At 46.2% G+C, this 12641-nt stretch overlaps 1 protein-coding gene across 1 annotated transcript; it reads left to right on the forward strand.

The window, feature by feature from the left end:
- The first annotated feature begins 5297 nt into the window (after positions 1-5297).
- On the forward strand, positions 5298-8712 carry LOC115195258 (extensin-like). The gene is made up of 3 exons (XM_029755033.1): positions 5298-5366; positions 8024-8245; positions 8311-8712. The coding sequence occupies exons 1-3, from the start codon at positions 5298-5300 to the stop codon at positions 8710-8712; spliced, it is 693 nt and encodes a 230-aa protein (XP_029610893.1).
- Positions 8713-12641: the final 3929 nt, after the last annotated feature.

Here is a 12641-nt window from a genome sequence, read left to right on the forward strand (position 1 = left end):
GGGTATGTCTCTATAAGCTTGGCACATCATTTAGCCACTGGAAATTTTGCCCATTCTTCAAGGCAAAACTGCTCCAGCTCTTTCAAGTTGGATGGGTTCTGCTGGTGTACAGCAATCTTTATGTCATACCACACATTCTCAATTGGATTGAGGTCTGGGCTTTGACTAGGCCATTCCAAGACATTTTACTGTTTTCCCTTAAACCACTCGAGTGTTGCTTTAGCAGTATGTTTAGGGTCATTGTCCTGTAGGAAGGTGAACCTCCATCCCAGTCTCAAATCTATGGAAGACTGAAACAGGTTTCCCTAAAAATGTCCCTGTATTTAGCGCCATCCATCATTCCTTCAATTCTGACCATTTTCCCAGTCCCTGCCGATGAAAAACACCCCCACAGCATGATGCTGCCACCACCATACTTCACTGTGGGGATGGTGTTCTCAGGGTGATGAGAGATGTTGGGTTTGTGGCACACATAGCGTTTTCCTTGATGGCCAAAAAGCAACATTTTAGTCTCATCTGACCAGAGTACCTTCTTCCATATGTTTGGGGAGTCTCCCACATGCCTTTTTGTGAACACCGGACATGGTTACTTATTTTTTTCTTTAAGCAATTACTTTTTTTTCTGGCCACTCTTCCGTAAAGCCCAGCTCTGTGAAGTGTACTGCTTAAAGTGGTCCTATGGACAGATACTGTGGAGCTTTGCAGCTCCTTTAGGGTTATCGTTGGTCTCTTTGTTGTCTCTCTGATTAATGCCCTCCTTGCCTGGTCTGTGAGTTTTGGTGGGCGGCCCTCTATTGGCAGGTTTGCTGTGGTGACATATTTTTGCAATTTTTTAATAATGGATTTAATGGTGCTCCATGGGATGTTCAAAGTTTCTGATATTTTTTTATAACCCAACCCTGATCTGCACTTCTCCACAACTTTGTCCCTGACCAGTTTGGAGAGCTCCTTGGTTTTCATTGAACCACTTGCTTGGTGGTGCCCCTTCCTTAGTGGTGTTGCAGACTCTGGGGCCTTTCAGAACAGGTGTATATATACTGAGATCATGTGACAGATCAAGTGACACTTAGATTGCACACAGTTGGACTTTATTTAACTAATTATGTGACTTCTGAAGATAATTGGTTGCACCAGATCTTATTTAGGGGCTTCACAGCAAAGGGGATGAATACATATGCATGCACCACTTTCCGTTTGACTTTTTATTACATTTTTTGAAACAAGTAATTTTTTTCATTGCACTTCACCAATTTGGACTATTTTGTGTATGTCCGTTACATGACATCCAAATAAAAATAAATTTAAATTACAGGTTGTAATGTAACTGTAACGGCTGTCGTAATGAGGGGACCAAGCGTGTTGAGTGCTCATGATTTTATTCCACTATGAAACACTTGAACAAAATAACAAAACGAAAACAAGCCAACAGTTCTGTGAGGCACAGAAAACTAAACAGAAAACAACTTCCCACAAACACAGGTGGGAAAAGGCTGCCTAAGTATGGTTCCTAATCAGAGACAACGATAGACAGCTGCCTCTGATTAGGAACCATACTGGCCCAAAAACAAAGAAATACAAAACATAGAATGCCCACCCCACACTCTGACCTATCAAAATAGAGAAATAAACCGTCCCTCTCAGGTCAGGGCGTGACAGTAACAAAATAGGAAAAATGCCTAGGAGGATGAATACTTTTGCAAGGCACTATATACACTGCTCAAAAAAATAAAGGGAACACTTAAACACACAATGTAACTCCAAGTCAATCACACTTCTGTGAAATCAAACTGTCCACTTAGGAAGCATCACTGATTGACAATACATTTCACATGCTGTTGTGCAAATGGAATAGACAACAGGTGGAAATTATAGGCAATTAGCAAGACACCCCCAATAAAGGAGTGGTTCTGCAGGTGGTGACCACAGACCACTTCTCAGTTTCTATGCTTCCTGGCTGATGTTTTGGTCACTTTTGAATGCTGGCGGTGCTTTCACTCTAGTGGTAGCATGAGACGGAGTCTACAACCCACACAAGTGGCTCAGATAGTGCAGCTCATCCAGGATGGCACATCAATGTGAGCTGAGTGTCCAGAGCATGGAGGCGCTACCAGGAGATAGGCCAGTACATCAGGAGACGTGGAGGAGGTCGTAGGAGGGCAACAACCCAGCAGCAGGACCGCTACCTCCGCCTTTGTGCAAGGGGAAGCAGGAGGAGCACTGCCAGAGCCCTGCAAAATGACCTCCAGCAGGCCACAAATGTGCATGTGTCTGCTCAAACGATCAGAAACAGACTCCATGAGGGTGGTATGAGGGCCCGACGTCCACAGGTGGGGGTTGTGCTTACAGCCCAACACCGTGCAGGACGTTTGGCATTTGCCAGAGAACACCAAGATTGGCAAATTCACCACTGGTGACCTGTGCTCTTCACAGATGAAAGCAGGTTCACACTGAGCACATGTGACAGACGTGACAGAGTCTGGAGACGCCATGGAGAACGTTCTGCTGCCTGCAACATCCTCCAGCATGACCGGTTTGGCGGTGGGTCAGTCATGGTGTGGGGTGGCATTTCTTTGGGGGGCCGCACAGTCCTCCATGTGCTCGCCAGAGGTAGCCTGACTGCCATTAGGTACCGAGATGAGATCCTCAGACCCCTTGTGAGACCATATGCTGGTGCAGTTGGCCCTGGGTTCCACCTAATGCAAGACAATGCTAGACCTCATGTGGCTGGAGTGTGTCAGCAGTTCTTGCAAGAGGAAGGCATTGATGCGATGGACTGGCCCGCCCGTTCCCCAGACCTGAATGTAATTGAGCACATCTGGGACATCATGTCTCGCTCCATCCACCAACACTACATTGCACCACAGACTGTCCAGGAGTTGGCGGATGCTTTAGTCCAGGTCTGGGAGGAGATCCCTCAGGAGACCATCCGCCACCTCATCAGGAGCATGCCCAGGCGTTGTAGGGAGGTCATACAGGCACGTGGAGGCCACACACACTACTGAGCCTCATTTTGACTTGTTTTAAGGACATTACATCAAAGTTGGATCAGCCTGTAGTGTGGTTTTCCACTTTAATTTTGAGTGTGACTCCAAATCCAGACCTCCATGGATTGATAAATTGAATTTCCATTGATTAGTTGTGTGTGATTTTGTTGTCAGCACATTCAACTATGTAAAGAAAAAAGTATTTAATAAGATTATTTCATTCATTCAGATCTAGGATGTGTTATTTTAGTGTCCCCTTTATTTTTTTGAGCAGTGTAGTTACAATAGGCCAAGGTAGGAGAGTCCGACACACACACGCAACAACATCACTCACACTTACGTATTGGAGTTGTTGGTTCTTTGAGTCGGACGGATGGAGAACCAATATCCTCCTCCTGAATCTTCCTCACGATGGCTGCAGAAGATCGGATTCTTGGGATATATTGGCTTCTCTGGATTTGAGGTCTTACCAATGCCTTGCCCAGCTCCTCGAGAAAGAGCTGTCTCCTCTGGCTCTTCCCTCGCTTGTAATTTGGGTTCGACGCCATCCAGATGACAATTGTAATGGCTTTGTAATCCATTAGGATTTCTGTTTTTTGATGTTCCTGGCCACAGATTCTCCCATCCCTATGCAGCGTACTCTTGAGTACCACATATTTGCCTTTCCTTGGCACGTAGGACACTGTGGATGTGTCGGCCGTGAACACAAAGAGAAATAGAGGAATTGATAGGCCTACTCCGTGTACTCAACAGCTGAGCTAGGAGCTCTGGCTTGTTTTTTCGTACTGTTCCTACCATTGTCAGCTTCCTCTTGAGGAGCTCATGTCCCAGCTTGTGCAAAGTAAAAAAGTTATTGCATGTGATGTTGTGGCAACGAAGTCCCTGTGTCACGTCCAGGACAATCTGCATCCCTTGGTTCTTCTCAGGGGCTCCACTTGCAAGTTCCACACATATGATGAAGCAGCATCACAGGCAGCCCAGATCTTGATTCCATATTTTGTGGGTTTAGACGGTATGTACTGCCTGAAGGGGCAGCGGCCCCTAAATGACATAAGCTGCTCATCAACAGTAACGTTGTGCCCAGGGTTGGAAAACAGGGGAAGGCGGTTCACCCATTTGTCTCACACTGACCTGATTACAGCTAGCTTGTCTCTCTGCCGCTGAGTTGGTCTGGTGTCTTGGTTATCGAAGCGGATAATCCTGGAAATAATGTGGACGTTTTTCAGAAACATTGTTGCATGGTAAAGTGATCTGCCAGTTTTTCCATCCCACAGGGAGTCTGTGGATTCCCCATTAGATCTGAAAACACCAGCAAGGATAAGTACCCCAAAATATGCCTGTAAATGAGTTTGGTCCATCTTCTTCCATCTCTCTCCTGAAACACGCCTTCCCTCCAAATTAGTGCAGTCCAGAACTCATTTCTGGATGGTGCCTGGGATGAACAGTTCAAATGAAGACTTTATGTCTGTCACACCCTGATCTGTTTCACCTGTCTTTGTGATTGTCTCCACCCCTTCCAGGTGTTGCCCATCTTTGTCTGTTGCCAGTTCATCTTGTTTGTCAAGTCAACCAGCCTTTTTGTGTCTCAGCCCCTGCTTTTCCCACCCTCGTGGTTTTGACCCTTGCCTGTCCTGACTCTGAGCCCGCCTGCCTGATCACTCTGCCTGCCCCTGACCCTGAGCCTGCCTGCCGACCTGTACCTTTGCCCCACCTCTGGATTATTGACCTCTGCCTACCCTGACCCTGAGCCTGCCTGCCGTCCGGTACTGTTGCTCCACCTCTGGTTTACTGACCCCTGCCTGCCTTGATCTGTCTATTGCCTGCCACTATTGGATTATTAAACCATTGTTAATTCAACTTTGTCTGGATCTGGGTCTTACCTTCATACCTGATAATGTCCTGCACATCCACGTTGGCCCTGGTTGCATCCTTATCACATTGGCAGAAGTCCATTCAATTTCACAATTTTTTGACATCCGTATTTCTCCTCCTGCAGGCTGCTGATGAGCTGGTTGCTGACGGGATGGTCCTGGGGCTGGCTGCTGATGGGCTGGTCCTGGGGCTGGTTGCTGACGGGCTGGTCCTGGCTGCTGATGGGCTGGTCCTGGGGCTGGCTGCTGATGGGCTGGTCCTGGGGCTGGTTGCTGATGGGATGGTCCTGGGCTGGTTGCTGACGGGATGGTCCTGGGGCTGGTTGCTGACGGGATGGTCCTGGGGCTGGCTGCTGATGGGATGGTCTTGGGGCTGGTTGCTGACGGGATGGTCCTGGGGCTGGTTGCTGACGGGATGGTCCTGGGGCTGGTTGCTGACGGGATGGTCCTGGGGCTGGTTGCTGATGGGATGGTCCTGGTGCAGGTTGCTGATGGGATGGTCCTGGTGCAGGTTGCTGATGGGATGGTCCTGGGGCTGGTTGCTGACGGGATGGTCCTGGGGCTGGCTGCTGATGGGATGGTCCTGGGGCTGGTTGCTGACGGGATGGTTCTGGGGCTGGTTGCTGACGGGATGGTCCTGGGGCTGGTTGCTGACGGGATGGTCCTGGGGCTGGCTGAGGGTCAATCTCATCCTCTTCTTCCAACTCACTCTTAGACTCCGAATTGACAGAGACATGATCTTAATATTCTGAAAATTCTTCATCTTCCAAAGAGGAAGATGCTCCTTCCACACTAGCTTCTCTCTCTGCAAAAATTATTTATAAGGCACTCTGAGCAGAGATTATTCATGCCATACTGATTGACTGTGGTAAGGAGCCACACATGCAGAGCTATTTATTTGTTGTGTCCCTCTCCCAGTTTGCACCTGGCTGGGGTAGAGTTTTGGAAAATACTGCATTTTTTACAACGTATTGAAATAATGTATTGTAATAACATTGTGCAGGTTCCCGCAAGCCATTGTGTAGTTTCACACACTACAAAGGGTAAAGAGTGCGACAAAAGCGGGAGACAGGCAGACCAGCAGGGAGACAGAGAGGTAATTGGTGCTATGTTGAAACAGCAGGCCCAGGGAGGAGGAAGACAGAGTGAATGCAAACAGCAAACCTTTTTTGTTTCATTTTTATTTGTTTTCACCTACACACACACTTTTCCACAGTTTCATTACCCTCGGGTCCAGTGGACTCGAAAACCACATATGTAATATACATCTGTAGGTGGGTGAACAGTGTGTTATTTTACATGTTCTTCACAGAAGGCCAATGAGTCTTAGGTTGAAAAAATAATTCATTCTATAATGTTTGTTTTAGTAAACTTTGAAAATGGGTCCCACAGACCTGAACATCACACAAGGGTTAAAGCCTGTGTGTGTGTGTGTGTGTGTGTGTGGACACTGACCTGCCCAGTGAAAACACAATGCTTGACTAAGGGTGTGTTGGTAGCCAGCCAGCCAGTCAGCCAGCCAGTCAGCCAGCCAGCCAGCCAGACAGCCAGCCAGCCAGCCAGCCAGCCAGCCAGCCAGCCAGACAGACAGACAGCCAGCCAGCCAGACAGACAGACAGACAGACAGACAGACAGACAGACAGACAGACAGACAGACAGACAGACAGACAGACAGACAGACAGACAGACAGACAGACAGACAGACAGACAGAAACAATTGGCTCTTAAGTCAACATTGTTCTTACTGGCTCCAGTCAGATCACTGTTGACTGATGCTCCTGTTAAGACAGACTTATTCTGATTACTCTAATGAATTCCTGGGACCTTTATTTGCCTTAGTAGATTGATATTAGATAACCAAAAATTACACATGTAGACATTTCGCTTGAGGGAAGGCAGTTGTCATGCAGTGTAGCCTATAGGCATATAACGGATTCCGTCTTGAATGATTTTTCCCCCCATGTGGTATAACAGATTCTGTCACTTTATGGCACCTGACAAAACAGTTATTGCTTTGTAATCCACTGGTCTATCATATCCATTGAAAAGAGAGAGGACTGTTTATTTGTCATGAGACCCCTTACTCTAAACATCTACACTGGGGTCAAATCTATGGCTATGTGTGTGTGTGTGTGTGTGTGTGTGTGTGTGTGTGTGTGTGTGTGTGTGTGTGTGTGTGTGTGTGTGTGTGTGTGTGTGTGTGTGTGTATTTGTGATTACTGCTATCATTACCCTGGTCAATATCCACATGTCCACATATTGATCAAGGCATTGATGAGGCAACCTGTGGAGTGTGTGTATGTGTGAGAGAGAGAGAGTGGGTGTTGGGATGTGGCTCTGTTTAGGCTTTTCACTTGTAAGTTCGAATCCAGCGGTAGAAAGTTGATTTTGATATTTTTGTTTTAAGCCTATCCCAAACCTTAACCCTTACTTTAACCATTCGGAGTTAATACCTAACCTTTAAGATTGTAGAGTTAAAACCTGAACTTAAACACTTTGAAATGTGACATTTGCAACAACTTCAAAATTTGACATTTGAGAAAAATGGATGAACATCTGATTCCGACATGAGACTGACTGTGAGAGCTAGTTGTTCACTCAGTGCTTAGACCACATGTGACCACATGTTCACTCAGTGCTTAGACCAAATATCAGATTCATGACTGTATTACTGTAGAACCCTGGAATCCATACATCACAGTTCAAATACAGGAATTAAAAGGCAGAAAAGTCCTGGTGGTGATGTCCAATGGGTGTGTATTCACTGACTATATTTTGGTCTGCTGTACAGTGGTGTGTTGTGAAAACGGTCTTCATTAATTTGAGACAAGTTATTTCATGTCAGCGGAGATCATGTCACAGTCCCTCTGTAGACGTACAGGGACTCAAGGCCCTGATACAGAACCTGCAGACGCTCAGAGTAGTGGAAACACGCAGAGACTAATTAGTGCCAGATACAGTGGTCGTCTTGACTGAGGGACTTGTCCTTAGGGCTTGTGGATGCCCCTCGTAGATGCCCCTTGAGAAACATCACCAGAACCCAATTCAACATGAGTAACTTATCCCTCCACACTGCTAACATGTCAAGAAAAACATGAGAGTACTGTTGAATTTCAAGCAGCATGTGGATATCCACCTCAACCCACCCCCTGCCCTCTCCATACCCAGCCCCACACCCTGCCCACCCCATACCCAGCCCTGCCCACCCCACACCCTGCCCACCCCATACCCAGCCCAGCCCACCCCACACCCTGCCCACCCCATACCCAGCCCCACCCCACACCCAGCCCCACCCCAGCCCACCCCACACCCAGCCCCACCCTGCCCACCCCTCACCCAGCCCACCCCACCCCAGCCCAGCCCACACCCAGCCCACCCCAGCCCACCCCAGCCCACCCCACACCCAGCCCACCCCACACCCTGCCCACCCCACACCCTGCCCACCCCACACCCAGCCCACCCGACCCCCTGCCCACCCCACACCCTGCCCAACACACACCCTGCCCACCCGACCCCCTGCCCACCCGACCCCCTGCCCACCCCACCCCAGCCCACCCCACACCCTGCCCACCCCACACCCAGCCCCACCCCAGCCCACCCCACACCCAGCCCCAGCCCACCCCACCCCACACCCTGCCCACCCCACACCCAGCCACACCCCACACCCAGCCCCAACCCCACACCCTGCCCACACCCAGCCCACCCCACACCCAGCTCAACCCCACACCTTGCCCACCCCACACCCAGCCCCAACCCCACACCCTGCCCACACACAACTCAACCCCACACCCAGCCCCAACCCCAACCCCACGCCCACGCCCACCCCCACCCCACACCCAGCTCACCCCACCCCCTGAGTCCCCTCATTAATGTCGCCATGGAAACACAGCACCCTCAACAACCCCCCCCACCCCCACCCCCTCCCTTCCCCTCCATCCTCCACAAACACACACAAATGGCTCGAGGACAAAGTCAAAATCACAGCGGCACCCAAGGCAGATGATGATGGGGGTGACTCCCAAGGTTTTCAATAACAACCTTCCCCTTTGAAGTGAAGACCCACTCCCTCCTCCCCTCTCTCTCTCTCTCACACACACACACACACACACACACACACACACACACACACACACACGCACACGCACACGCACACGCACACGCACACCACACACACACACACACACACCACACACACACACACACACACACACACACACACACAGACTTATTTTCTCCAGTTCCCAAATTGGGCAGACATGATTTCCATGACAGGGGTGTATCTTGGACATGATTCCCGTATTTAATCAGTTAGCATCTTATTAAACATGGACATAATGATCTCAGGTCTCATCTCTGTCTTAACGATGGTTCCCTTTGAAAGACTGCATGTTTTTCATGTGTTGGATCACACACCATATTCACATATATGCAAACACACACATGCGCACGCACGCACACACACACACACACACACATGTACACGCACGCGCACACGCGCACACGCACGCACACGCATAAGTACACACACACACACACACACACACACACACACACACACACACACACACACACGCGCGCACACACGCACAAGTACACACACACACACACACACACACACACACACACACACACACACACACACACACACACACACACACACACACACACACTCCTGATCAGTTCTCTTTAGGCCGCTCTCTCTCCACTGGGATGTTTTAATCATGATGAGATTTGTTTGTAATTATAAACACTGAGACACCCATATCAAAGCTGCTTAATGAGATTCAGGCCTATGGGTATCCTCGACAGCTTTTGAAAATGCAACCCTGTGTGTGCGTGCGTGTGTGTGTGTACCCCTCTCGACCCACGCTACATCAAACAGAAGCCATTTCATTTTGAGGTGTCCGTGGTGCGTTTACATGTACCTTTAAGGCCTTTGGGTCCCAATACCAAGGTCGAGATACTGTACCTTCCAGGAAAATCCCTCCCTGTTTGTTCAAATCCTTGTTATTATTGTTTTTTAAAGATCTCAGGGCAAATAGACAACTTTTCCCTAATTACATTGCCTGAGATTTTAATTCACAGAGCGCTTTCGCTCTCTCTTAATACCTCATTTTATATCAAATTTGATTGAAAAGAGAGATTTAAGTAATATTACTGAGTGCTGCCAGGACTTCCACCTCCTTTCTTGTCTAATCACGTTTCATCTTAATCCCCTCCATTTTGTGTCAACAAGGAACATTTTCCTTTTTGGGTCAGTCATCTGGGGTCCTTCATCTAGCAACCATCAAGGTTAGCTAATAGGGCTCCTCTACAGAAACAGTCACCATAAACCTGGTGTGATCTGTTATTCATATCAGACTGATACTGTGCTCTTGAAATAGGGCGACGTTGGCCATTTTGTGAAAGATGCAGTGAAATGGATTTAGCGTGGATTATACAACAGGCCCTTGGTGATCATAGCTAGGCTTTAACTGTGAGGCCAGTCGGGTGTTTAGGAGACCTGGGTACATAGTTGTTTTCCTTCAAATGCTGAGATTTAGCTTGCAAACTCCCCCCAGCTGGCAAGCTAAATCAAGCACACCTCAGAAGTATTTGAAAGAAAACAAGTAGACGTCTGGTGTTTAGGGGTACTATAATATCACATTTTATGGGTATTTTTGTTCCTCTCTCTCTGAAGAAAACATATTTGAAGAAGAGACAAGAGATACAAGAGAGACGAGGTTAGAGGCACATGTTCCTATATCTGAAGCTCTATTTTTGATGTAAATGGCATGTAATAGAAGGGTCCAGACACTTTTTTGTGATTTGGCTTGTTTTTGACAAACTTACACCAGCTGCGATTCACTTCCTCATTGCTCATTGTGCAGTAGCAGGGCACGCAAAAGGTCCTTTGTACCAAAGACATATAACTTTGTGGATACAATTCGGAATGACACAATTTCACATGTACAACATCTAAAGATACAGTACATCACTACACTGAGTTTGTGTCCATTTCTAAAAGGACATATCTGGGTGTTTTTGGAGCTTTTGTTCATGTCTTTTGCGTGCCTTGATACGGCACAACGAGCAATGAGGAAGTGAATCGCGACTAGGATAAGTTTCTCATAAACAAGCCAAAACACAAAAAAGTGTTTGGATCCTTCTATAACATGCTATTTACATTGCATCAAAAATAACAATTTACTTCAGAAATAGGAAAATTCTCCTTTAATACTAGAACTGCTAATTCTCTATTTTTTTATTACTCTGACATTTTATAAGTGACTATTCCACACTAAAACCAAAATAAAGGTAGAACAAGGTTTGTCACTCAGTGTGTATAAGTGTATATATATTTTGGACACATATTTAACCCCTTTTATTACAAAACTAATTCCATACTTCCATAAAATGTTTTAGCCGGTACCAGGTTACCTTCAGACGAGTTCCGTGACACTTGTGGGAAACACCATCCTGTTTGTGAGAGTCTCCCCATTCCATAGTGGGGTCATATCAGTTTTTAGCCCAAACGGTTCGGATGCTACAGACAGAAATTGGCTAACATTTGACAAAATGTTCATAACTTTCACTTGCCAAGCACAAGTGAAAGTTATGAACATTTTGTCAAATGTTAGGACAAAGGATAACAGCTAAATGAAGTCCTTCTGGTGTCGTTGGTGAAGGACAAGGATGAGTTGACAATGACTAATAGTTTTTTAAATAATTAATATCGACATTTATATTTATTATAAATCCATTATTGCTTTGGTGCTGAGATTCACTATTTATCAAGGCCACATGCTGATTATAATGATGTTTCGGCAACAGATGTTTTCATAATTTCACCGCAAGTCTTGACCGTGTGTCTTGGTGGTCGGGGTATTTTTATTTTATTTATGTCATAAAAAAAGAATCTGTTCCAACATACACTACTGTTCAAAAGTTTGGGGTCTCTTAGGAATGTCCTTGCTTTTGAAAGAAAAACACATTTTTTGTCCATTAAAATAACATCAAATTTATCAGAAATACAGTGTAGACATTGTTAATGTTGTAAATGACTATTGTAGCTGGAAACGGCAGATTTTTTATGGAATATCTACATAGGCGTACAGAGGCCCATTATCAGCAACCACCATTCCAATGGAACGATGTGTTAGCTAATCCAAGTTTATCATTTTAAAAGGCTAATTGATCATTAGAAAAACCTTTTAAAATTATGTGAGCAAAGCTGAAAACTGTTGTCCTGATTAAAGAAGCAATAAAACTGGCCCTTCTTTAGACTAGTTGAGTATCTGGAGCATCAGCATTTGTGGGTTTGATTACAGGCTCCAAATGGCTAGAAACAAAGAACTTTCTTCTGAAACTCATCAGTCTATTCTTGTTCTGAGAAATGGATTGGAACACAGGAGTGATGGTTGCTGATAATGGGCCTCTGTACGCCTATGTAGATATTCCATAAAAACATCTGCCGTTTCCAGCTACAATAGTCATTTACAACATTAACAATGTCTACACTGTATTTCTGATCAGTTTGATGTTATTTTAATGGACAAAACATTTGCTTTTCTTTCAAAAACAAGGACATTTCTAAGTGACCCCAAACTTTTGAATGGTAGTGTATATGCTTTCTGTTTCATAGCTGTAACAAAGGCACCCCAACAATAAAATTAATTGAACACCTGAATTTTGGTGTTGCTATGCTATTGTGATATTTTAAATTAAATAAACATACTATTCTAATTTTACCCTAACCCTTCATTATTTTTGTGATGGCATACTATATGAAATGTCTTAATTACAC

Source organism: Salmo trutta, chromosome 6 (genome assembly GCF_901001165.1).
Source record: "Salmo trutta chromosome 6, fSalTru1.1, whole genome shotgun sequence".
Lineage (NCBI taxonomy): Eukaryota > Metazoa > Chordata > Actinopteri > Salmoniformes > Salmonidae > Salmo > Salmo trutta.